This window comes from Atractosteus spatula, chromosome 19, assembly GCF_055471065.1.
Source record: "Atractosteus spatula isolate fAtrSpa1 chromosome 19, fAtrSpa1.hap1, whole genome shotgun sequence".
Classification (NCBI taxonomy): Eukaryota; Metazoa; Chordata; class Actinopteri; order Semionotiformes; family Lepisosteidae; genus Atractosteus; species Atractosteus spatula.
Genome location: NC_142724.1, coordinates 8,903,772 through 8,929,319, shown reverse-complemented (window position 1 = coordinate 8,929,319; position 25,548 = coordinate 8,903,772). Strand labels below are relative to the sequence as shown.

The following is a 25,548-nucleotide window of genomic DNA, read 5'->3' as shown; positions in this document are numbered from 1 at the left end:
GAATATAATTAAAACGACATGACTATATTTGACGGATTTCGACGGTAAAACTGAAACATCCATTAGTGACAGGTGCGAAAATCAATAAGTTAGACCGTGAAAGCCAACCGCTCTTCTGCGGTTTCCAGTCACCTGAGTGGCACGCGACAGGCCGGCCGGGCGCGGGAAACACTAAGAGCTGAGAGAGCGGTGAGGCTCGAGCACCGGCACCTCCCCTTAACCGGTCAAACAGTACGGCTGGTTAGATTTCTATATCCATGTACTTATTCCTTCTACCGTTTTATATAACTTTCAAAGGTCACGATAACTCCCGAAGAATGGTCTTTCCCAGGAGTTGCTATATATTTTTCTAACGTTTTCTTACCTATTTATAAAAAAAAACACCTTACCAAAGCGTAAGGCAGGGTCGACCGACGTTATCCTTGTGATTATTAAGTTCTGAAAACCAAGTAACGTTCAAACCCTATCATCATCATCGTGATTATTACAGCCACTCTAGAAGCTGAAAGATTGAACTAAAAAACACACTCGAACCTCTTCACAAAGTGTCCGTTTTTCCAGGAGTGAACAAGTAGCACACAATAAAATGCAGGTTAATAAACCCAGTAGGTGAACCTCTGCTGTTCATGTGATATACCAAGAAAGGTATGGTGTTAATTGGTCTTTTTGAGTCTAATGTTTAGATAACACCGCAAGTTTATTAGGTTGTTTCTATTTACTACTGTAGGTGATAATAATGTAGCTATAAAAGATAAACAGGAATTCTGACCAGATGCCTCTTTCCCCCATTTTCTTCAACAGGCATGCAACTGTGTTGAAGAAACCTACTTAGAAAAAAAGTGCATTACAGTTTCAAGTCGCTTGTGTAAGGGATTACTTTCATCTATGAATAAGAAAACGGGGGGAAATTGTATTTACATAATACCTGTCACACACCATGCAAAAATAACCACTCTCATCACAATAATTTTATTTCAAATACAAAATTTAATGATACATGATCTCAAAGCACCTTACACTTACGGCAAAGGCAAGTCAATGTGATGTGTACAAAAAATGAATTAAAAAGAAAGAAAGGCTGTTGTATAAAAGCTGTTGTGACTTTATAGATAAGATCTGAAAGGGTTGCCCGACGTGAGACTAGAGTCCATCTAATGTGAGCTGGGAAATCAGTCAGCAGCCTTGGAGCAACAAAAGAGCTGAAGTCCCCCAGCGGTTGGGACTTTGTCTTGGCAACTGGAAGAATGCTGAAGTCTGAGGAGTACAAACACTCCATGGGCTTCATGACGTTTTCCCAAAGATGTTTGGGAAGAAGGCAGGACTCTAATCTCATACACTTTCTCTCTCTTACATATATACTGTAGCTCTCGCATCCAGGACTTCCCTTTACATCTCTCTCGCATTCTCCCTCCTTGTCTCCCCATCTACAGCAAACCCCCTACCTCACTCCTCACAATAGGCAGGGGGATTGGGGCAACTTGTGCTTTTGGATAGGCGGCCATTCTCTCAGCTTGGAGAGCCACACCAAATACTTTTTACTGTACATTTCCAATCTTGCTTTCATTATGATCTAACCCAACTACTGAGGAGGGACTTAAGGGGGAACTGCGTCTCTATTTTTATTTTTCAGGATTAGAAAGAATCAGCATTGATGAGTGTGTTTCAAACCACAGTAAAAGTAAAATTGACACAGTCACTTGTAAAAAAACTCCAATATACAATACAAAATAGATTAAATTTCCAGGTATGCGCAGCGCCATGTTGCCGTCATTGTCTGCGATTCAGAATGAGGCAACAAAAGTTAAAAAGTTAAGTGGCTTCCGAATACATCTTTTAATCCAACAGAAATATTGCTCTCGACTTTGAGACGGTTTTGCCGATATATTAAGCTTGTTAACTCTGCATGCAGATCACGTTGGAAACTTTCTGCGATGAGATGTGTGCTGCACAACCTGTACTTGTTCGCTCATACATCACATTACATTAGTCATCATGGTGACTAGTGAGCTGGAAGGGCCGCATCACGTCACAATTGGCGCAAACGCTCGCCTGTGGCGAGACCAGGGGTTTGCGACAACAACGGCGACCATACAGTGCTTTCACAAAGTTCACGATTTTGTGCTTAATTTGAAATTTGTAAAAGTTTTCTGTACCCCCAATGAATTTATTTTGATACCAAGATTTTACAACCCATCTGAAAAATGGGGACTGCAGTTCCCCTTTTACAGTCTGCTTTACAGGGAGACACAGGTGCCCAGTGCGAAATAAGGAAACAGCACAGATGCAATTAAGTTGGGAAAGAACAAAACAAGCAGCAGAGTTCTGGATGACCTGCAGTTTGAGGAGCTGAGGCAGGAGATCTTGCAAGGACTACTTTACAGTAATCTAGCTTGGATTTTACAAGGACCACCCTACTGTATTAAGAACATAAAGATTACAGCAGGTATCATTCAGACCATCTTGTTCATGTCTTCACTAATAACGTCTTTACAAATCCCAAGAATCCTTGAAGGATTCTCTAGTGTTAGACTGAACAATATGGTAAGAAGTTTTGTTCCAGTCTCCTGTGACTTTTCTTGCGAAGAAGGCTTGGTCAATACTATGCAGAAGAACAGATTATTTAATCAAGTTCTTTCATAATCCTCCCTATTGAAGGTATAAAATGTTTCAGACAAGAGTCATTCTTATATACAGTATACTACATCAGGAGTTAAAGATGGATCCTCTAGATATCTTTTCCTTTAGCCTGTTGAGATGGGCTGCCATACTACACTCACATGATTCATGCTTTGCATTCAGTAGATGCTGGATTCCTGCCTATTTCTAAGACCTGGATGTTAACTATGGGTCTTCTCATTTCGTGTGCCAAAGTCATGGAACTCCATCGCTCAGTCCATATACTTTTTCTGAGTCTATCACTATTTTTAGAACTTGTAAAAGATTCTTTTGCCTTTTCACCTTTGTTATTACATTACTGGTAGAAAACAAACAGGCTGGGGGACCAGAGCAAACTAAAATCATGGCATGTATAATTCGACTTGATAACATTAGAACTTTATTGTCAGGACAGTCAAGATGTTTTAAGTGTACTTATTTAAAAATGTATTTTCTGTTTTCTTTACAAAAGGTTATTGTGATTTGAATAAGAACTCTATATCATTAGGTGAGAGACATAATACTCAGTGCAGGCTGCTTGACAGATACAGAAAGTGCATATTTCAATGTGCCTGCCCTTTTAATTCAATGTGAGAGACCTGGTTCGCCTAATTTGGGTCTTAGTATTTAACAATTGGTGATTTAGAGATACACGTCAAGCTTCTAGATTGTGGCTTTCCAGGAACAGCAGCACTCATCTCTTAATTGTGTTTAAAAAAAACAGTAAGAACTACAGTGTGTGTGAAGAAATCGATGTCAAACCTAACGAGCCTGATGCGTCGCTGCGCGTTACATCCATATCACCGTTTCACCTCAGATGAAGTGCACCAAGCTGTCTTCGCACTCCTTGGGCACCGTCAGCTTGTAGCTGTGGCACGTAAAGCTGTAGTTGCGCCCATCGTTGTTGTCCCAGAATTCAGCTCCAGCAACACGGTAGCAGATCGCAAACTCCAAGGTGGCCCCGGGGTGCAGGATGAAGGGCGGCACGGGCAGGTGGAACCTGAACCGGTCCGAACCCGGGCCACCAGCCGCCCTGTCCTCACGCACGCTGGACTCCCAGCATGCCTTGGTGTCGGCGCTGCTCTTCCACCCCGTGAAGGAATAGCGTAGGCCGACTTCCTTCTCAAAGGCCAGGTTGAGGACCCACACGGAGCCCGTGATCCCCAGCTCGGAGCACAGAGCCCTCTCCAGGCACACCCTCTGGTGACGGAGCCGCTGATGGAAATCCACGCGGTCCCCAGGCTGGGCGGGATAGTCCGCTTGCAGGTAGTGCAAGGGGATCTCCAACTGCCTCCCGGAGGCCAGCTCGGAGCTGAGCAGAAGCCGGGAGAGAACGTGCAGGGGCACCGAGGGGTCGTCCCCGGCTCGGAAGACCTTGACTTCTGCCAGGTCCAACCCCAGAGAGTCCACAAAGCGCACCCGCTGACTGCCACCGCCCTTTAGAGAGCCCCGGCGCCTGTGAGGAGAGCTGGGCAGCGACCGAGCTCTCCTCCGGATGATGGGTTTCGGCTTGGGCTCGCAGGGGGGGGGCGAGTCGTTCGGGGTCTTACTACACAGGGGCTCTCGGGGGGCTGGCGGGCGGATGCTCACAGGCTTCCTCTTGCCACCCGCTTCCTCCCCGAATCCGTCAGCCAGCTGAACGGAGAAGTACCGCCTGGAGACGTTGCTGAGGTTCCTGGGGAGGGCCAGCTCCGTCGGGGACCCCCCCCGCAGGGGCTGCTGCCAGCAGTACACCGGCCTGGCCATCTCCATCCCCCGGAGAGAGGGCCCGGGCGCCGCTACAAGTGAACAAAATACACAGAGCTCACCGCAAAATAAAACTTTTCCAGAGAAACTGTTTGTGGCAAGGATTTGCTGTTGCACGAGATTATTTTATTTACAACCTCACTCTTACTGGATTTACTGTAACATATTGTGCACGATGGTTTCTGGGGTGTTTGTGCTGAATATTGTATACTTTAATACCGTAGGTAATAAATGCAGTAAAGAAAAATCACGTTTTTGGAGATGTTTACATTTCTTTTTATTGTTGGGCGCGAGGTTTTAATTACACTTCCTACATCAACAGAATATTTCACAGTTTATCCGCTGCTGTTGGTCGCCGACACCCTGAGTGGAGCAACAGGATTAAAACGCACAAGATCATTTTTAACCCCTAATGCGCGAAAGCCCCGACGCCTCTAAAAACAAACTGTCCCCCTGACAACAAAATACGATTTTTAACAAAGCAGATAAAATGCTATTACTGTAGACGTTAATATTACTACAGAATTCTTGCTCTTTTAATATGCACTGTCCCTAAAAAAACGACACCGCTACGGTGCATTTAGCGTATGCCTTCGCTCACAGATCCGACGACATGGTAATTCTGATTATATCTTCCTCCACACAAACGACCGCTCTCACTTAGACTAAACAATGTTTGCATTATGGCTGTTCAGACACAGGCTCAACGTTGTTAATGTGAAATAAACACCTCATTTGATATTCCTTTACATACACTGACTCTCGAAGGCAGACTTCGGCTCCCTCTCCCATACACCAGCAGTAGGTCACGTACGCACAACACAAATTCAGAAATACTCCTCAAATTCACACGGGGGCGATCAGGATCATTTCTGAGATTGGTCTTCCTCGGTGCAGCCGTAAGGGAGACAACCCACGGATATGAAAAACTAAAATTGGAGTTCGATTTACTGGGGAGGAATTATTACTATCAAAACGAAAGCCTTATACTAGAAAGAAAAACAACAGCTTCTCCTGCGAGCATTTCTTTAAAATCGCATTTTTAAACTCGTCGTCGCAATTTCCTAGAGCCCCAGCTGTTAACCACAGGCAGAAGGTGGGTGTGATTTCTGTTAATCGTAACTGTCACCCCTGACATTCAAGATTGCGAGGTGCACGATGGGAAGTGTAGTTCTGGCCGTGGCAGGTAATGAAAGATTATTTCGGGGTTTTGTTGATGCCCAGGTACTCATTGTTGGCTGTCGTCGTTATTTTGATCCTTGGCAATGTCAATGGGCGATACCTATGCTAAGAAAGTGTTATGGATGGCCGGTCATCAAGACTCGAGTATTTCGTAAGGACATCATTTCCCAGGAAGCACGCTTGTTCCGAGAGCCCTGTATTAAACAGCTGTGTGTAGAGACAGCCGAGGTAAACAAAACCCACATCAATGGATAACAAGTGTTATGGACTAAAACTGACGAAGCACTTCTTTATCTTTATCTCGCCTGTTAATTGACGAAAAAAAAAGTAAACCATTCTTCCGAAAATACGGGATTTTTTTTCAATATCGTTAAACGCATTTTTTATTCTAGGTTAGGCTTGTTGAATAAACAGTTTTCGCGGGGTAATTATTTTGGATGTGTGCTTTGAAACAGTTGAATGTGGAGGAGCCGTTGGAAAGCTAATTTCGGAACGATTAGATCTGATTTGAAATTGGATTTAGGCTGACACTGAATTATAGCGTGGAGAAAAACAAACTGACCCAGTTGCACGCTTTATAGGGTAAACACTGCCGCAATTTATAATATATCGCGTTTTCTTACAGCGCATACCCCATCATCAAAAACCATGCTTAATTTCTTTCGTAGCATAGGGCCTGGATTATGTTTGCCTGGGACTATAAGCGAGCTTCTATGGCGAAGCCCATCACTAGTCCTCTGGTGAATTGTGACTGTATGGTACTGACGCAGTCCTGGGTCAGCGATGAGCCCCGTCTTGCAAGAACGACCAGGCACAACCGCCCTCAAGAAGGGATCTTCCAAAGACAGAATAAGGACTAAAGCGTCCGGAAATATTGGACAAGTGACCAGGTCAGTTCCGAAATGCACTGTTATTTGCAGCGGAAGGAGCTCAGTTCCCTTTTTTTTATCATCACCAATGACTAATTTCCTCACTTTCAAACTCAGGCAAGCTCACTGTTTTACCAGAGTTTTGTTGATGTAGCACTTGTGCCTTTGTACCCCAAAACCCAAATCTGGTCTTGTTTGTTTGACAGCTCCAAGAAAGGGAAGGCCATTCTGAGCCTCAGAGCCCAGAAGAAGTCCGGTGCACAGCCCAAGCACGGATCTCCACGCCAGGGCAAGGAACTTCCCCCGGCCACAGAGCGAGTAAGTCAGGGGCACATTGTATTCCTCCTGGACAGGAAACTGCCCCCAAGGTGACGTGTGGTTTTAATGTTAGAGGGCATTTTAAAGCTGCAACACTCGATATTCTTCAGACAAAGCATCTCACTTCTGTAATAAGGCAGTGGCGTATCTGTCAGGTGCTTGAACTTGTAATTCTGGGTAGTTGGTTGTTTTGGGGCAGTTCGGTCTTTTATAAGGCCGACAGGATATAAAACAAAGTATCCAAAAAAGTATCGGAGGCAAATATGGACCTGATGGCTTCTTCTCATTTGTAACCTTTCTTTTTTTTGTATGCTAATACATGCCTCCTATTTGAAACTCCTTTGTACACACATGAACATTAGTTTGGATCTAAATGTCTGAAAATTTATGTTTTTTATCTTAGATCATGGGTTGCACAATCAGGCAGCGCAGACAAAAAAAAAGCTTTTATTTGTGATCATTGTCAGAATGGAAGAAATGACTTGTTTTTTTTTCTAGGGATCTCAGCGAAAAGGGTGCAAAACCAAATCTGGAAGTCTCTCCGTAACTGAGAGTACAACTCTGTCTCCTTCTTCAGATGCAGCCCGGTGAGCGTCCGTTCTAAATCCTAAAATTCAACCTTATAACATAGCCATGACATTGTCAGTGATTCAGACCGAGGCAATAAAACGTTCGGTTAGAGTACGTGAAGCAACCATATCACATGTTAAAGAAGCAGGCTTGTGTGAATATACCTCTTTTAATCCAATAGAAATATTGCTCTCTGCCTCAAGACGGTTTTGCCGACAAATACTCTTAACTCTGAATGCAGAGCATGTTCTGAAGTGAAATGTGTGCTGCACAACCTGTACTTATTCGCTCGTACATCGTATTACATTAGTCATTACAGTGACTAGTGAGCAGGAAGGGCCGCATCACATCACAGTTCACACTGACCCTCCCTCTCGCCCATGGCAAGACTAGCATTTTGTAACAACAATGGCGACTCTACAATACTTTCACAAAGTATTCTCAATTCAAAATCTGTAAAAAAAATTCTGTACCGCCAATTAATTTATGATGTTACCGAGGTCTGAGACACTGGGACTGCTGCAGTTTCCCTGTAAGAGTCTGAAGAGCACACCAAGGCTTTGTAGGTGATAAACATTCCATGTTAATTTAAAATGAACAAAAAATATTTCGAAACCTTGTAGAGCTTAGTGATACTTTCAGAGCCTTTGGTATTTGTTACCATGTTGCCTGTCATGTGCGAATGGGGGTGCTACCTGTTAGATGGTAGGTCTGAGGACATGTTGTTTTTTCAGGATATCAGGGAAAGAAGACGGGAAGCCATCACTCTCCCCGCTGGCAGAAGGGAGCTGGAGGGAGAAGGTCCTGCCGGTGTCCCGCAGTGGGAGTGAGACCGATGGAGGCTCCTCGGGTTCGGGGAAGAGCAGGCCCCCGCTGTCTCTGCCCCTCGTGCCCCATCAGGAGAAGCGGTGTCCCGAGCTGGTCACAGGCCAGCCCCCCAGCCTGGAGACGCTAAAGCTGTACGCGGGAGAGGAAGATGACGGCGACAACGCCAGCGATCTCTCCGACTCCGAGAGGCTCCCAGTGCTTCCTTCCCCCTGCACCCCCCCGCAGCTCCACCTTCGGGCCGAGGTTGTCGATCCCAGTGACCTGCACCCCCACTTCCCCGGTGCCCGAGGAGGGGGCTCCCCTGGTTACAGCTACCCAGACTTCCTGCCTCCTCCCTTCAGTTCCTGGAGCCTGCGCCAGCTGGCGCTGTTTCTCAACACGGAGGGGAAGGGGGCCCCTCGCCCGAAGCCCGTGGGGCAGCTGGAGAGGTACCTGGAGAGGCTGCTGCAGCTGGAGTGGCTGCAGATCCAAACCGTGCAGGCGGAAGGTAGCAAGTCCCCCTCCCTCGTGTCTGCCGCCCGCCCCCGGCCTCACACAGCCCCTCCTGCGCACCTCAGCTCTCCCAAGAGCCTCCGCCAGTGCCAGCGTGCCTTCCCCTTGGCCTTCCTGTCCTGCCTGGGGAACCCCTCGGCCCCGCAGCTCTCCCGGCCGGCCTGTCCTCACTGCCGGGTCCACTACCCTTTCTGTAACGGCGCCTGCCGCGCCTACGCCTACCAGCGGCACTCCCGGCTCAGCCCCTTGCTGGAGCGGCGAGGTGGAGCCTGCGGGGCCCAGAGGAGGAGCAGCAGCGAGAGCCGGGTGGCCTCCTCAGACCCCCGACCAGGGGCTCAGGGCCAAAAGCCTGAGAGCCCCTCTCCTGGAGCCGGCCACCTGAAGCGCATGCAGGCAGCCGGTAACATCCGCAATCCGCTGCCAGCCCCGGCTTCCTGCATCAAGCCCCTGGCTGCACCCAGGGGAGGCTGCGCCCCGTCTGCAGCCCGGAGCAGCAGTCAGAAAAGCCCCGTGGGGGGTAAGAATTCGCTGGTGGAGAGGGGCGCCTCCATCCGGAGCCTGCGTGAGGTCAGCCCGCTGAGGAGGGGTGGGAATGAGAGGCAGCGGGTCCTGACAGGGGTTTTGAGTCAAGAGACGAAGCAAGATTCCGTCTTGACAGAAAAAAACCCTTCTCCTGTCTCCAAAGGCCCATCTGCTGCCAGGTCTAATGGAAGAGTAAAACATGTTCAGTTCATGACCAAGTAACTGCACCCACCTGTACAGCACACCTTCCTGTCCCTAATTTGAAGACAGTATTATTGATTTAGGTCTTATGACGTGCAATGCAGTACTGCACCTGTTTGCAATATCTTGCCATTGATAACATTAGTAAACCAGCGCAGAATGTAAGCAAAAGTGTTGTATTTTACATTTGTTAATGAGACATTTGTAGGAAGAATTACTATACACATCTTGCATGAAGTGATAAGATTCTAAAGAAGGGAAATTGTCAAAGAATAAGCTAAAAATGGAAGCTGATTTGCTTTGTTCTGAAATCTAAAAGGTTGTAAGAAAAATGTCTGCTGATCACTAGGGAAGGCAAGATTAGGTTTTTGCAGTATTTATCAATAGCAGACTTATATTGGACTAAGTCTTGCTCAGTCTTGGTGTTTGTATTATTTTTACAATTAATTCTTATTGTAGCAATGTATCCATTTACAATTTGATATTTATGTTATTTTTTTTTTAACCTAGTGACGTTATGCAGTGTTGTATTCAATTCAGTCCACTACTTCTCTTGATCATTGTATTTGCTGTCTTTTCATGAGGTCAGATCAAGTACTTTTGAAGTGAGTGTGATCTTTTTGTTGAAAGGAAATAGGCATTGATGTTTGTGGTTTGATATGCTTAAAAAAATATATATTTTTGTTTATTCATTAATCCAATCCATATATTTTTAATTGTATACTACTGAAAAGCTGACTCTTTCCTTTCTGTTGAGTGTTTACCAGATTTAGTTTTTGTAGAATTATATGAAATATATTTTTTGTTTTGTGAAAGATGTTTTGGAAGTACAGTATTTCTAGACAGTCATATTAAGCAAAATGGTATATACTCTTTTTTATTTAATGTATTAATTAAAAAATAATGATAGAATAGAAGGATACCCTATTCATGTATTAGTAACGTTGATGTTCTGTTTATAAAATACACAGGGCAGTTACTCATATCAGTTATAAAAAATGCACTTAAGCTATTATCAAATGTTTTATTGATACAAAGAAATCAGGAAGATAGTTAATACAACATTTCAATGCAATACTCGAAAATATTGTGAAAAATGTATGTACTTTGATTCATATAGGAAAGAAAGGCTGTACATTTATTTGCATTTATGGTCAACATGTCTGTTTTTATTGGAACACAGAAATTTTATTTTGCACTGAAAATGTTTTTTCGTTCATTTGAAAAGTCCACAATAAAAAGCATGGAATAGTGTACTAATTTATACAATTGTAAGGTATGCAATACATTACGATAACAGTTAATACAGTTAGTACAAGAACTTATATTTGTAGACATGCATTTGTTCAGGTACTATATGAACAGATGAATCAGGGATGAACAGAAATATCAAATCTGTGTTTTACCTCAAACGTACGTTGATTGTATTGCATAATATTTCCAAATGATGTATTTCCCTTTGGTCATATGAGATGCAGCAGTTTGAAAAGCATGAAAAATAAATATTTCTGTTTCCTAACTTGTGTTGCACTGCTTTGGAAAAGATCAGTCCTGATATTTTTAAAGATTATTATTAAAATGCAGAACATTGGAAGTGTTTCATTGTTTTTTTTATTTTGGGGGCATGGCATCAAATTGAAAACAAATGTGAGTTTGATTGTATTAAGTGCTGTGGAGTTGTGTGCCAAATATCTGGGCGAGACTGAACAGGTAGATGTTGTGTAGGAAATGCATAATTTGTACTGCTTCCTGGTTTGTTTCAACTTTGCAAAAACAAGTGGCAATACAAGGTAACTTTCAGAGATTGTTTTCACAATTTTACAACTTAAATTTCATAATTACTGTTCGGTTCTGTTCAGTGTCTAAACACATAATCCCCTGTGACAGGATAGCTATCTTCCTTGGCTTAGGGCACAGTGTTCTCAAGAAGCTGTGTGAATTATGTTGTACTAATGTTGTTTGAATGCTGTCTGTAAAGTTGTTTACCTGAGCAGACACCTCTGTAAGGGTCACAAAGACTGTCTGGTATTAGACTCTGTCATCCTACTGTAATATTGATCACTCTGGTGCCCCAGTGTGAGTTTTGGAAATTCATTTAATCTAAAATTATTGTGCTTTCTTATAAATAAGGAATTGACACTGATTAAAGAGTGCTTTCTTAAGGAATTCACTGACAATGAAACAACATAAAGATGAACAAATCGAAGTTGTGAAAAATCCAGTGTCTTTACACCCTCATCTTTGAATTATAAAATATTTTAATATATGGAATATTTAGTTAACTGTACATATAAAATCTAGGCAGATTTGATTGCTTGAAGTGCGGTCCTATTTAGAGTTTACATACTGTTGGTATCATTGTATTCCTTTACCCACGCTTGTTTAGTGTCATTTGCAGAACCAATTAACTCATTTCTCATCAGCATTTTATTCTCATTTGTGAGTTATGTAATTTTAACATTTTCCCCTCCTTCCGTTTTCTTAAGTGAAATCTTGTAGTTAGTGGAACATCGATCATCATATACAAGTCAAACTTCCCTGTGTTTAAATCGGAACAATTTGATACGAGTAGCATTAAAAAACAAGTTAAAAGCGCTACTGAAAAAAGAGCTGTGGGAAGCTAGCAACGATCAAACTTCCGGGTGACAGCAATCACTTCCGGAATATTATGGCAACATGGATGAAACTCAGAGGATTTTACAGTATTTGACTGAAGTAGAAGAGGCGGCAGAGGATGTTTTAGCTGATAAACAACAGGTGAAATAATAAGCAATGTGCATGTAGTTAATTTTTATTTAGTGATCACATGCAGTTTTAATTGTGTCGCTATGACCGCTTTGTTTTAACAAGCATGCGTTCCTTTTTTTAGAAATATTTTCGTATATAGTTAGAAATTTTTTAAAAAGTAAAAAAGAATAATTACATGATATCCGAATTACCAATTCATTACTCGTATATTTTCCTGTTCAGTGGGAACATCAAAATATATGTTATTGAAAGGAAAAGGTATCGGGAAAATACAGTAGCTATGCAGTATTTGTTACTATATAGACACCCTGTGTAATATGTAACATTACATATTAGATGTAATATTGTTCTTTTATTTGGCAGATTGTGGATCTTGACATCAAACGAAATAGGAATAGAGAGGCACTCGCTGCCCTACACAGAGACCGAGAGCAAGCAGGTACTGTACTGTACATTTGATTTCTGAAGCCGAATTCCAATTGTTTCATTAAAGTTATTCTAAAATAACTCGTGTTGTTACAGATAAAGTGAAAGTTTGTTTCGGGAACATGTTCATAAAGTTACCTAGAGCAAGGACCCAGGAGATGATTCAAAAAGGTGAGAAACAAGTGTTTTTATTTTAAATCCCAGAATCTGAAATGCCAACTCAATGCTGTAAAGCTTATTAGACCGCCTTATTTCAAAATACATTGCTTCTTTACAAACTCCTGTATCTTTTTCAGATTTCTTTGTATTTTATATTTTTCTTCTTTTTAGACCAGGAGCAGCTTGAAAAAGAAATAACTGAACTCAGAAAACGTTTGAAGGCAAGAGTAAATCGCCTCAATGAATTACAAGGTAAGATGTTCATTAATGCTATGCGTCTTTTTAATGTAATGGTTTTATTAATATTTGATCCAGTATTAAAAAAAAAGATGGATGCATTTTAATATAATGTGAAGTAGAGTTTGACTGGTTTATAAACTCATGTGGTTCTTGTGCTGAAGAGTCCGAGGTCTTCACGTCCTGGAGCAACTAGTGACATTTGAGTTTTGTTCCAACTTCGGTAGTTATACATTTGGAACTTTTCTTAGTCGTTTATAGTTGATAATTCAAACCATGCACTACATTAGAAGTACATTTAACTATGTAACACCTCAGAGCCTGGTTGGCGGTAGTATGATTATGCATCAACAGTATTTACACAAGCAATGTCAGAGCTTTCATATTGGAGGGCATTAATTCCCACATAAATTGAGTTTAAGACCCATTTTAAGCAAAGACTAATAGAAAAGATTTTTTTTCTAATGCTGTAAAAAAGTATGAAATCCCATTTGTGCTGCTTATTCTTTTAATTGCTTTGTTTCCCTTGAGTAGTGATTTTTTTTAGCTGGGCATTAGATATGAGTTGAGAGAAGATCCTATTATGTTTTAGAATAAAACACAATGATGTAGCCCATGGTGACATTATTTTATGTTTTATTTATGCAAGATTTGTGCATTTCTGACTTTCTCTTATTTTGTCCTTGCTTTTTTGTTAGGAAAGCCAGAGTTAACTGGATACAACCTCTCTCCCTTATCCAAGGAGGAGCTGAGAGCTATAGGCAGGGTCCTGGAAAAGTGAGCTTTCTGTCCAGGGTTTGCTGTCATATTAAACTATATATTTACAGAAGAAGGCTGTTGCCTGGCTTGGACTGAAAAGTAACAGTTTTGTTGCAAAGTTGACAGCACTGGGCTTTCACAGCTGGATTCACTCTGAGTGGTGGGTGAAATATCTTTCACATTTTGTAAGATGACGTGATCTAAATCCTAGGTGCCTGTGAATGTTAGTCTTAGGTCCATCCATAGCGAAAATAAAAGGAGTGTCACTTTAACTTTGATATGCTACAACATGTGACTATGGGTATTTCAAGAAGTGAGTTTACAAATAAAGTTTATTTTCATGTAAAAGAAAAATTAAAAATGTTTATTTATGAAATTACTTAACAACTGTTTACACCATTTACACTGTGGGTTGAAGTGACAAATACTAAAAATGTTTATAAATAGCTAACCACAGATCAAATAAAAGGGCAGGAACAAATAGTATTTCACTGGAGATCAATAATGTCTTAAGAAGGAAATACTGTATACTTGCTTCACACTTTACATTCCCCTACTAAAATACATGTAGATCACGGGGATGTAGACTGATTTGATTTTTTCAGCCCAGATGTTCTGTCAGGTGTGAGGAAGTTCCGGGGATCTGTGCAGGTCTGTGTGTAGCTGGTCTGTGATCTCTCATATTGTCTTCTGTCCTGGGAGAGGTTTCAGGAGCTTCCGGAGCTGCTGCTTCCTGTCATTGACACAGCCTGCTGCCCCAGAAAGATGGAGATAGAGATGCACCAGCCAGGATAAACATGAGAGGCGAGGAACAGGAACCCAAAATATGGTTAAAAAATCTTGTTCCATGACTTCGCAGTGCATAAAGGGAAGCATCATGTCCAAAACAGCTTCTGAACCGCTGTTCTAATTTTATTCGAAGTGAGAAAGAGCCCAGTTGTAGTGCTTAATACAAATATGTATTTTACCATAACCATAACAAAAATGTTACATTTTAAGCTAAGCTAAGAAGTGCAGTTCAGTTATACCGGTCGTACCTAAGTGAGTATTGGCAGAGAAGCAGGAGCTGCCCAGGGCCTCCAGGTTGACATCCTCTCTGTATACAGGACCGTCATTCCACATGAGGTCAAAGCCTCCGACCCGCTTCTCCTTCCCACTGAGCCTGAGAGCAGAGGGGCACAGGAATGGAGCACTTTTCATTTCATGTTTTTTTTTAAACTGTCCATCACAGCATAGGAAGCCTCTATAGATAAATAACAATTTAATTACCTAAATAATGTCAGGGTTACGTAAGCAGACAATCTGCCATTAACGAATGGTGCTAAGAAAAGATTCTGCAATCCTTGATGGAAGCTTGCATCTCTGGATATGCGTTTTTCAATGAACAGAACACTTCTAGCATCAAAACTGCAATATAAATACATATAAATTCTATATTCTTCTGTAGAGGGTTTTCTTTGTCTAAATGATTATATCCTTTATTGTTGAGAGGGGTATATATACAGGAACTATTTTCAGAAAACATACTGTAAATGTATTCAAGGTCCACACATTTAGCCACAAGACGTATTTACGTAAGTAAGACGTAAGTTTTCCATGATACAGTGATTCAATTCATTTTTGGTCTTGCTAAAATGTCCACTTGTTTATGGGCAGTTGTTTTTTTTCAACTTGTACAACATGTTTATGTATATCCTGGCCTCAGGCTAAAAGTGGAGTTACCAGGTTTTAAAAGAGACAGCACAGACCCACCTGCCCTCCATGTCTACAACATGCAGCGTGTCTTTCAGGAGATGACATTTCATGTCATAGTCCTCCTGACTGCTGGCTGTGAGGGATGGAGAGGCGTTCACTTCTATCAGCCACCTGGGTAGGAAACCAGTGAAGACATTATCCCAATTTAAATGGTGTTAGTGTGTTGCATGGACTTGCAACTGGATGATTGCAAGTACTGTAGGGCTTGCATTCTTAAGCAAGGTACTTTTTGCAGTTCGTTCCCATAAAATACTCAGTTTTTTTAAAGGGGAACTACTCAGTACTGAGGGGAACTACTGAGTACTCTGGATTGCATCTGTGCACTAACTCGAATTAACTCCAACTAGCTTAAGGATAGCACTGTTCAAATACGGAGCCAACCAAATCATAAAACAGACTGGACACTGCTAACTGGACCATTGGAATAAGAAAACCATCACACAAACCGGAGTGGTATTGGGCCCTAAACAAAAACTTAAACTTAAGACTTAAATCCAGCAGCTTTAAATGAGTGTCCTGCTCCCTGTCTTTATAATAAATAACAGCCACAGTACGTCTGTAGGTGATGAAGAAACTGGTCTTACGGCTTAAGATTGTGGTCCAGCAAAATGTCGTAGCCATACAGCTCGAAGCAGTGCTTGTCGTTGATGATGACCTTCTGCACGCTCTGCAGACTGCGCACGAAGATGGTGTCGATGTCCCTGAACAGCGCCTCGACTGTCTCCGAGCCGTGGCGGGCAGTCAGGTAGCGCCGCAGCTGCTGCATCTGCCACTTGCAGCCCTGCAGAGGGGGAGGAGAGGTAAAGTGTCAGCTTGGCACACAGCTGCAATTGGCAAAGCCATTAATACGCCCAAAGAAGGCTCCACAGCTGAAATGTGTTTCTTTTCTTCTCTTGTCAGTGTGGAATAAACCTTTACTTGTTCCTTTGCAGCCTTGGCATGCTGACGCAGCTACCTGCTTGAACTTCTTTTTTTCTCTCTTGAGTTTCCCCCACCCATTTCAACAACGGCATATTTTTTTTACTTTGACTGCAGTGCTTTCAGCATACAGTATGCAGTCATAGCTTGCTCTGAATCTGTGTGCACTAACTCATATTAACTCCAACCAGCTTCAGGGTAGCGCTGCTCAAACACCGAGCCAACCAAATTCTTAAAACAGACTGGACGCACCTAACTGAATCACTGGAATGAGGTATTGGCAAGAGGTGAATATTATATAATACGTACTGTAACTCAATATTTTCCATTTGGGTCTTTACATATAGAATTGCAGGTGAAAGGCTGAAGGCTGAAACTGCGTTTGCCCATAGTGGGTAATCTGTATTTACCTTTTCAGGATCATAATCCGGAGCTGTTTTCTGTACTGCAACGTTTGTGAGATGGACATCTGCATAGGGTTAAGGTGAGGAAAGGATATCATTGAGGAGTAGAGAGCAGGATATAAAAGAAAACTGGACGTCCTGTTAGAATTTAAGCAACTGAAATGCAGTATCTTTGCTGGTGTGTATGTAAATGTAAAAGCTTTGTAATCTCAACCTTGCAGTCTAGCGACAGTAGTGGATTCAATTTTTTGGCACAGATAGAATTAATTGCGTTGTCCTATGCCGTGACTAATAGAAAGGATACACTGATCATCGATACTGTTGAGAGAGAAGCGAGTGTTGGAGAAGCGAGCAAAGCCATCTCGGTAGAGCCAGGCCTTTAGAGGGACGTACTGAAAGAGAAACAGAAATACTCTTTCAGACCTTTGAAATGATTAACCCCAGTGTTCTGGTGTTTAAAAGGCCTTTTAGCAATATAGAGACACCATGGATGATCTTGCATCATACGCCAGCTTAGAAAGATAATGAAACTTTCAGGAGAGGCAAAGAACGATGATTGTTGAGTATGCACAGTGCTCCTAGAAATACAGATAAGATCCATCACTAAGGAAAGGTATTATTGCAGAACAGGGACAAACTACTGTTAAATTAATATATATCGCCAAAAGAACAGGCAGTAGGCAAGTCTTAGTTCAGCAATTGGTAGATATCGTGATTATCACAGGACATACTTACTGATGTTACCAGCACATAAACTCTTAAGTCAAACTTCCTACCTGTAAATGACAAAAATAAAGCAAACTTGAAGATTCAAGTTATAATATTCCAGATCTAGTCTCTTTATATTGAAACAGATTAAGTAAAATAATGTTTAAACCTAGGTGTGATTGCAAAATAGTAAGCTACCACACAATGCAACTGATTTGAGGTGACATTCACATAAGTATCACTTCAACAACATCCCTATAAATAAAGCTAAAATACAAAATTAATGCTAAGTCTGATTCGTTAAAGAACATATATCTACATTTTTAATTTGACACATGTATAATAAACAATCATTTATTAAATCTACACAAATGTAACCCTGACAATGCTGGCCTCACCACTGATGAGGTAGGGATTTTCGATGTACCGCTGGGCCACATAGTTCTCCACCTGTGCTTCGTCCTTCTGTTCCTCTGACCGGTTACCATCCTGCAAAAAGAGTAGCAGGCTGCAGTATTCAGTTTCAGCTGTGTTCCCTGGAGTGGAGTGTAAAAGCAATAGGCAGGTGGGTGATAATGGATGTTGTAATGTAAATGCTTCTCTTTGTCACAGCTTTCATATGAAAAGTGTTTAGGTACAGTGCATACAATTTGTACATCAATAACATTAGCTGGATGAGGTTCATCTTATCATGCTATTTTGGGGACTGTGTAGTTTAAAACATCACGTAGTGCCTAAACATGCCCTGTGTTGTAAAGGGCTTATGCTAACATCTAACTGTCCTCATTATTAGTTTATCATTTAATTATTATTGTGAGTAAAAAAAAAAACAGAAAAAAATTGATTAATTAATTCTGTATACAGCAGATTAGGAATACCTTCTTCCAGTCCATAATATCCTTGAGTTTGCGGAACAGAAAGATCCCTTTTCCCTGTGACCTGGCAACCTGCAATGTGTAGAGCACAATGATTAGACAAATTCAAGTGCATCCTTATACACTATTATCTAGTCATGGGCTCGTCCCAGCATCTATAGCACTTTGCTTTACTGCTAGTTAACATGTATAATAGCTTTTCCTCACTCCTCCATACTCTTTGTTCCCTCTTTGAGCATCATAGTGATATGCAAGGATTTTTGACTTCACAATAAAGGTACATACAGCAACGGTAAAGCCAGTATTTATGAACTAGCATCTACCCACTGCAGTACTCCAAAATTGACTACAGTATTCCCTGAAGAAATAAACCAGCTAGCCTATTTAGTCCTGACTATTAGTTCACTGTGAATTTATATCACTTGGTAACTGAATGTGACTGGTTTAACAAGCCACGTATATATATATATGGCTTGATCTGGGAAGATACTGTGAATGGCTGTCATGAGTCTCAGCCCCAGTCTCACTGGTTTCATGATCCATGTGCTGCCCGGGCTTCGCTTGAACTCCTCAACGAAGAGGTGGTACTCGCTGGGCAGCTCGAAGGTGCGAGGGAAGAAGTCACACTTGGCCGCCTCCAGCCTGCCAGCCTCTCGCTCCAGCGTCTTGCGGTACCTCTTCAGGTTCTTCACCATCAGGTTCTTACGGGTCAGCTGCCACACCGGTAAGAAGAACAGCTGGTAAAATCCCACAGCAGATACAGATCCCTCCAGAGACACGCCAGGGGTCTATTCACATTCCAGAGCTTAAAATTTAAAAGACTACCCAAAGTAGGCGGTTTTATATTTTTCAACAGTTGCAATAATTTTGTCCCCCCCCCAGCGTATTTGAAATCAAATGCTATACCACATGCAATGCCATGCACAGTTTTGTAAAACCTTGGCATTTTCTACATCAAATACAGTGGCTGGTTTGGAATATTAATGTAACAAAAGGTTATCTACAAATAATAAAATAACTTCTCTTGAACTTTAATTTTGTTGTATCATGTTGAGGTACCCTTCATAAGACCACTTCATCTCAACTTTCTTGCAGACGCTGCCACTCAGATTTAGAACTCCCAATGAAATTCACATCAAGAATTAGTCATTGCAGTTTTTAATGTATGCTTGATTTGTCTGTAATGATGGAGAACTCTGGAATAAGGACTTCAGTATTTGTAACTGAAGGAACCAGTAATGGATTATTGTTTTAGAACATTTTCTTACTTTCAGACTGTTTCTGAGGAATATATAAAAAGAGAACTCCAAGTGAATATACTCCTAACAATACAGGATATTTGTATTCAGTGAGTTACTTTTCGTGAATCGTGTATGGCATACGCATGTGTGATTTTCAGAACTTAAAACCAGCTCATTGACCTGAATTATTTGTCATCTTCTGTTACTGTAGTTTATGGTTTGACAGTGCTATATATGCAGTACGTACTATTCTGAGAAGCAGTACAATTCTGAGAATTATAGTTATAACAGTTCTACAAATCTGCAGAAAATTGGTCTTCGAAAGGTCTTCAGTTCATCACGTCCACCTATGTGATGAACTGGAGAAACCATTGCAGTGTTGAACAAAATCACAATAATCAAGCTCAGCTCAGAAAAACCGACAGGTTAAACTGCAGCAGGGCTTCAGTTTTTCAGTACAATCAAACAACTCCGAGCACATTAGTGAGACACTTTGAAGTGCGAATGAAAGGCTAAGAACAAGTTGTAGAAAAAGAGGCAACAGATATAATTTCTACTTAATGCGCTATGCACGGTACCATTATAATTCCAATGAAACACTTTTCCACACTGGTTAAGTTATAGGGAGCCACAAGAAAGCACAATTATGGAAAAGTAGACTAAAGAAGTGTGATAATAAAGCTGTTATAAAGTGGATGTTTTTTAGAAATAATATATAATTATTTGTGTCTTTAGTAGCAATCACCAATGTCCAATTAAATTGTATAAGTCATAAGTAATGAAATATCGGATGAATATTATTAGAATATTAGAATGATTTTTTTGTAAGAAATGTCTTTTTATGGCCATACAGACTGATAAGCCAGAACCAAAATGTTTCTAGTTTTGCATTAAATTTGTAAGCAGGAATACATACTGTATCTATTTAAAAAAGTTGCCCAAGAAACAAATTTTAACTATGAAAGGCTGTGTTTTTACCACTAGAGGGTAGTATTCAAGTAAATTTTTTCCTGTAACAAAATGTACAGTATAAGCAGGTGCAAAAACACTGGAGTATCTAATAAAATAGATTCACAAGAAAAAGCAAAATGACAATAGAACAAAATATTAGCTTCAACCAGCCCATTTTCTGTTCATGTACGACTTGTGTTTCTCAGGAATTTTGAGTTTGAGTCTTTAGAGCTGTATACAGTATCTGTACATATAAATGTATAAAATATACCAAAGAAATACAGTATATACTATATATATCTTCTTCAGACACCTGACGAAGGCTCCACTAGGCTCCAATAATCCCAGTATTATTACCCTAATACACAGAAGCAAATATATACGGTATTAATAAAAATGTATTTTAATAAAATAATATTTTAAATAAAATTTCATTTTCTCTATGGGATAACACTTTATACTCCAAAGTTTTATTCACTGAAGTGTTACCTTCACGTTGCTAGTGTCGTAATTAGTCATTAAAAACAAAAAAAAGTGGGAATGTGATTAGCGTTGATAATTTCTTAATATGAAAGAATTGTCTCATTCATACAGAAAATAGTAGTTTTGAAGGGAAGGGTTACCTTCTTAAATTTTCTGTACCTTTAACATGACTACTGTGCATAATCTCTACTTCAGGCAGGACACAAATGTGCATATTTTTTTTATTATAGTCTTCCTGGATTCAAATGGAAAGAAATATATATAGATAATATACAAATATTGAATATTGATAATAATTTTCATTGACCTCTGGTGACATCTGCAGTACACATGGGATAGCTATCGCTACTGTGTTAGCATTAGCTTGCCGTCACTTACCTCATAGTGGTTACGAAAGTGACATATCCGTACATGTTCTTCCATGTAGATGTGGTCAAAGTTCTCCCTGAGCCACCCGACATCACACCAGTAAAAATCCCACTCTCCATCACTGCCATCGACAACACACACATTCATCATCAGGCTTGCCGAGTATTCGCCAAGACAGAGAAGAGAAAAAAATAGTTTTGCCATGTTTTGCCAGTCAGGCCCCCTGAGAGCTCAGATGAGGCCCGGACCATTTCACATTGTGAGGCCCCCCTCATTGTTTGGGCAGGGGGGTAAAAAATATTTTAATGTACAGAATGGCATGATGGGAAGATTAAGGCAGCCATTTTTAAACTCCCAAAGAAGGGTAGATTCAGCACTGAAAGGGCAAAATTGTTTTCCACTGCCATGGACTTGAGTCGAGAATCATGGTATATGGTAAAAGTTTCAAATTCGACGCAAGTCGAGAAACACAGCCTGAGGGTTCAAGTGTGGCCCCCGTGTGATGTGAGGCCTGGGCCAAATGGTCCTGCTGGCCCGCCCTCTCGTAGGGCCTGCTGACAGTGCATCCGAATAGCATCACACTCACTCCTTCACGTCCACCCAGCCTGGCCTCTGCCGAAGAACATCGAGAATGGTGTTGGTCAGGGCACACTTGTATCGCACACAGTTTCGAGTTTCCCTGAGGACAGAGAATTCCCCTTAAGGCATTTTTACGTACTTGCATTCCGAGTACAAGAAAAGCATTTTTAATTTAATTTTAATTTTTTGAGGGATACTATTATACAATTATAATACAATTAGTGTAATCAGAACATTTTTTTGCCAACCCTTTTTTAAAAATGTTTTGATAACATTATTGATATGATCCTTTAATTCTTACATTGATTGAGCTCATATTGCTATTTGTTTTATTTAAAGTGACTTACTGTATTTAACATGTTGATATTTATTGTAATATCTTATTGTAATATCTCTGCTTCAATTTGGGTTACTTCCTTAGAAAAGGAAAAACATACAGTTTACAAAAATGGTGCTTACTCAAAGTGCTTATTCATTAACATTGACTCTTTAAACTGTTCAGATTTTTTAAATTGCTCAAAATTGTACACATTAAAATTTGGTGAAAATACAGTACCATTAGCAGCAGTTACTAATTCCCTGTAGTGTTGATTAGTGTTAGTAGTAGTGTAGTAGTAGTAGTAGTGTTAATTACTATTTTGAATCAAATAATTATTTTTAAACAAAGTATTTTTTTATTCCAAAATGCCATGGTTAATATGAGAAACAGTCATTTAAGAAAATGATAAATACTAATAAATATAAGGTTATGTTATAAATGTTTAAAATACATCCTCTGTTGTAACAGTGATTTCACTACAATTCACTAATGTAACCATGAATAGACACCTAAAATTGGGTGTGTGTTTTTTCTGAAAGATGTCTTAATTTGTACACTCTCCTACTGCTGCAAACATATCAGAGCTCAATCCTTTCCCACTCTCAGATGAGTTTGTGTTGTTGGCTGACCTGTACAGAGTTTTAAAGTTACTTACCCCTCTCTTCTCTTCTGATAGCTGTAAGGACCTTTATTTCCTGAGGTCTAGGGTAAATAATGATAAAGATTATTTGCTTCTCGGTATTCTCTTTACAATATATATACGAAGCAAATCGTACCAAGATCAATACTTCAAAAGATACAATTCTCAATTTAGTGCACAACTGAAGTACTGTAGATGCTAAGCTAACACTTCATACACTACATGTCGTTAGCCCATTGGAGAAACAATAGTGATATTTAAACTGCCCTTAACTCCGTGTATAATATACGGGAGATAAAACACACAAAGGGAAAATACTGAAAATAAATGTTCGCATACCTTACTTTTGAACATTGCACACTTATTTCTTATTTCTTTTATTGCAGTCTTTTTGTGCTTCAGTCCTCTATTCACGCCACCATGTTGTATAAATCCGTAACCATAGCGACGAAAAGGCGAAGACGAAAATGCATAACTACAGCTCCAGATAGAGTGTTTCCATTGGTTGTATCGCAGGCTTTATGTCCAACAGAGCTATCCGTACATTCATTTTCTTACATAGTTTGAGGAAAAGTCCAAGTACTTGTCTCAGGATATGTTTTAATTTACAATAAAAAGTTTAATAGAATACGTTTAGAAGTGCAATAAAGAAAGTACTCCATTGCATGATACTTATTTGTGTTATTATTATGAAAACAGTAAAGCAAACGGATTGCTGATATACTGGATCATTTCTAAGGTCCTCAATCAGAAATGTAAAGTATTCCTGTATGTCTCAATCATTATTTAAAAATCCCGTCTTGCAAACATGTTGATATGGCCAGCCTCAGGGAATGGAGCAGAGGACGAAGCAGATGTTGTGTTGATAGTGCAACGTTTTAAGTCAAAGTTAAGGTCTTGTAATGAATTAAATACCTAAAATCTGAAATTGAAATGGCCCACGTACTTGCTTCGAAGGTGGGATTTTGTACCACCCAGTTGTCAAGTTTTGCATTTGTACTTTGTCATGCATTGTATAGGATTTTCCTCATGTGAACTATGAGTAAGTCGAGGTACATTTGTCACTTCCGAGTTGTTTGTATCACTTGCAAACTGTTCTAAACCCGCCACGGATTCCGTGACTGTGTAGTATTCAGTTGTGTATCACTGTATAATTTTGTATCATCTTCAAAGCCATGCAGAAGAAACGCAATAATCGGTATCTACCGTAAAATGCCATAGATTGATGTCAATTAAATCATTATAGGTATATTAATCTAAATGTTGATCGTACTTATAGACAATAATAATAATCTTTATAATGGTTTACAACACACAACAGAAGTTGTAAAACACCGGTTTTGTGATGGTCCTACATCTGTTTTTGTAAATGTGTATTTTTTTTTAAAGTTCGTCGTAACTCCTATTTCCAGTACGGCAGTACGACCCTTTGTCACGCTGTGGTAGTTCGGGGCTGCCACAGGGCATGAGGGTGACGATTTTTCGCTGTTGATTTCGTGATTTTGCCGCTAGGTGGCATTAGTATTCCACTAAAGTTAACGTGAAGAGCTTTATATCAAGAACGAAGGAAAAAAGGTTAGTTTTATGGCACTGGTTTTTAAGTTGTTTAGAACAACATCAATATCCATCTCCTTTTATCATAGGTTTCGACATATGCCTGTAAAATGCATAGTAATAAAATACTTTAAACGGATGTATTTGGCACTTGCCTCACTACAAAAAAAACATGAACTTTGAACTTAGAGAACAGTATTTGTCAAGTCCCGTATCTTTTCACAGATGGCCAGAGGGATACTGTCAGTCATCCTGCAGCACAGTTTCCAGTTCCAGTACACAGTGCTCTGAGCAGTATCCTTCAAATCTGGGAGTCCAGTTTATTCTTTCTATGGGATTGAGATTTTTGACATCCTGCCTTGTGGTGTGTTGTAGATTAATGGGCCCTCTCCAGAACTCACCCAATGTCAGTTCACTCTTGCATTTGCGGTGCCGATGACAGAAAGCAAAGGCTGTGAGGTCCACGCTGTGAGATGTCGACTGACACCAGCTCCGCAATGAGCAGTAAAGACAGGGAAGAGCTGATCAAAGCATTCTTCAGCCTGCTACTCTACCCAGACTCTCCAGTCAAAAGCAAGCAGCTGGTAGCAGGACTCCTCATTTCTGCCCTCTGCTTTATGTCCCGTTTTTCATGGCCTTGGAACCTCCACATCTCAAGCATCACAAGGATTTTGTGCTTGTCCTGCCTGTCGTGAAATCCTTGTTTGTAGTTTCCTCTCCTTAGGGGACACATTTCAAGAAACACTGATGTCAAACATCTACTGGTTGCATGGGGTCAGACATTTGCTTTGTCTTTCTGTTGGACTCAGTTTTGAACTTTTGTGAAGCCCCTGATCTTTCATGCGGTTTTGCCTGCATTTGAATCTCTGAGCTCTGAAGTCTCTTCCATCTTACAGATCAGGGGTGGCCAGCAGGGGTTCTGGAGTACCATAATTCAGCAGGGCTGTATATGTGACTTAATCTCTTAAGACAATTTCATTTCAGCTACTTAAGCAGATGATGTGTCCAATGACATAGTTTAGAGTTAATTTTTATGTGAC

At 40.6% G+C, this 25,548-nt stretch overlaps 4 protein-coding genes across 6 annotated transcripts; 2 read left to right on the top strand and 2 right to left on the bottom strand.

Moving 5' to 3' along the window:
* Positions 1-967: 967 nt before the first annotated feature.
* Positions 968-5,505, bottom strand: ppp1r3da (protein phosphatase 1, regulatory subunit 3Da). 2 transcript variants are annotated; one of them, XM_088937660.1, is made up of 2 exons: positions 5,156-5,505; positions 968-4,433 (listed from the first exon to the last, which is right to left on the bottom strand). In XM_088937660.1, the coding sequence occupies exon 2, from the start codon at positions 4,405-4,407 to the stop codon at positions 3,469-3,471; it is 939 nt and encodes a 312-aa protein (XP_088793786.1). In that variant the 5' UTR covers positions 4,408-4,433; positions 5,156-5,505; the 3' UTR covers positions 968-3,468. The 2 variants fall into 2 exon arrangements, with proteins under 2 accessions (XP_088793786.1, XP_088793784.1); XM_088937658.1 differs by having other exon boundaries at positions 5,132-5,219.
* Positions 5,440-10,902, top strand: fam217ba (family with sequence similarity 217 member Ba). Of its 2 annotated transcripts, none has more exons than XM_088937657.1 (5): positions 5,440-5,497; positions 6,257-6,473; positions 6,659-6,770; positions 7,269-7,357; positions 8,075-10,902. In XM_088937657.1, the coding sequence occupies exons 2-5, from the start codon at positions 6,367-6,369 to the stop codon at positions 9,402-9,404; spliced, it is 1,638 nt and encodes a 545-aa protein (XP_088793783.1). In that variant the 5' UTR covers positions 5,440-5,497; positions 6,257-6,366; the 3' UTR covers positions 9,405-10,902. The 2 variants fall into 2 exon arrangements, with proteins under 2 accessions (XP_088793783.1, XP_088793782.1); XM_088937656.1 differs by lacking the exon at positions 5,440-5,497 and adding an exon at positions 5,743-5,811 and having other exon boundaries at positions 6,252-6,473.
* Positions 10,903-12,039: 1,137 nt separating this feature from the next.
* On the top strand, positions 12,040-14,073 carry pdrg1 (p53 and DNA-damage regulated 1). The gene is made up of 5 exons (XM_088937422.1): positions 12,040-12,140; positions 12,495-12,570; positions 12,654-12,728; positions 12,888-12,968; positions 13,652-14,073. The coding sequence occupies exons 1-5, from the start codon at positions 12,060-12,062 to the stop codon at positions 13,732-13,734; spliced, it is 396 nt and encodes a 131-aa protein (XP_088793548.1). The 5' UTR covers positions 12,040-12,059; the 3' UTR covers positions 13,735-14,073.
* ttll9 (tubulin tyrosine ligase-like family, member 9) lies at positions 14,056-25,160 on the bottom strand. Its single transcript, XM_088937245.1, has 13 exons — positions 25,063-25,160; positions 22,003-22,095; positions 21,426-21,570; positions 18,900-19,085; positions 18,376-18,444; positions 17,896-17,986; positions 17,525-17,565; positions 17,094-17,181; positions 16,796-16,854; positions 16,052-16,248; positions 15,465-15,578; positions 14,750-14,874; positions 14,056-14,461 (listed from the first exon to the last, which is right to left on the bottom strand). Exons 1-13 carry the CDS (start codon positions 25,158-25,160, stop codon positions 14,391-14,393), a joined length of 1,377 nt encoding a protein of 458 aa, XP_088793371.1. The 3' UTR covers positions 14,056-14,390.
* Between the last annotated feature and the right edge of the window lie 388 nt (positions 25,161-25,548).

Bases quoted from the DNA above. Each gene is read 5' to 3' on its own strand.
- pdrg1 (XM_088937422.1), top strand. From the start codon at position 12,060: ATGGATGAAACTCAGAGGATTTTACAGTATTTGACTGAAGTAGAAGAG. The intron at 12,729-12,887 runs GTGAGAAACAAG...TCTTCTTTTTAG, and splicing joins CCAGGAGATGATTCAAAAAG to ACCAGGAGCAGCTTGAAAAA. The intron at 12,969-13,651 runs GTAAGATGTTCA...CTTTTTTGTTAG, and splicing joins TCGCCTCAATGAATTACAAG to GAAAGCCAGAGTTAACTGGA.
- ttll9 (XM_088937245.1), bottom strand. From the start codon at position 25,160: ATGTGGAGGTTCCAAGGCCATGAAAAACGGGACATAAAGCAGAGGGCA. The intron at 19,086-21,425 runs GTAAGTGACGGC...CCGGTGTGGCAG, and splicing joins ACTTTCGTAACCACTATGAG to CTGACCCGTAAGAACCTGAT. The intron at 17,182-17,524 runs GTAAGTATGTCC...TTTCTCTTTCAG, and splicing joins TTTATGTGCTGGTAACATCA to TACGTCCCTCTAAAGGCCTG.
- ppp1r3da (XM_088937660.1), bottom strand. From the start codon at position 4,407: ATGGAGATGGCCAGGCCGGTGTACTGCTGGCAGCAGCCCCTGCGGGGG.
- fam217ba (XM_088937657.1), top strand. From the start codon at position 6,367: ATGAGCCCCGTCTTGCAAGAACGACCAGGCACAACCGCCCTCAAGAAG. The intron at 6,474-6,658 runs GTCAGTTCCGAA...TTTGTTTGACAG, and splicing joins AATATTGGACAAGTGACCAG to CTCCAAGAAAGGGAAGGCCA. The intron at 7,358-8,074 runs GTGAGCGTCCGT...TTGTTTTTTCAG, and splicing joins CCTTCTTCAGATGCAGCCCG to GATATCAGGGAAAGAAGACG.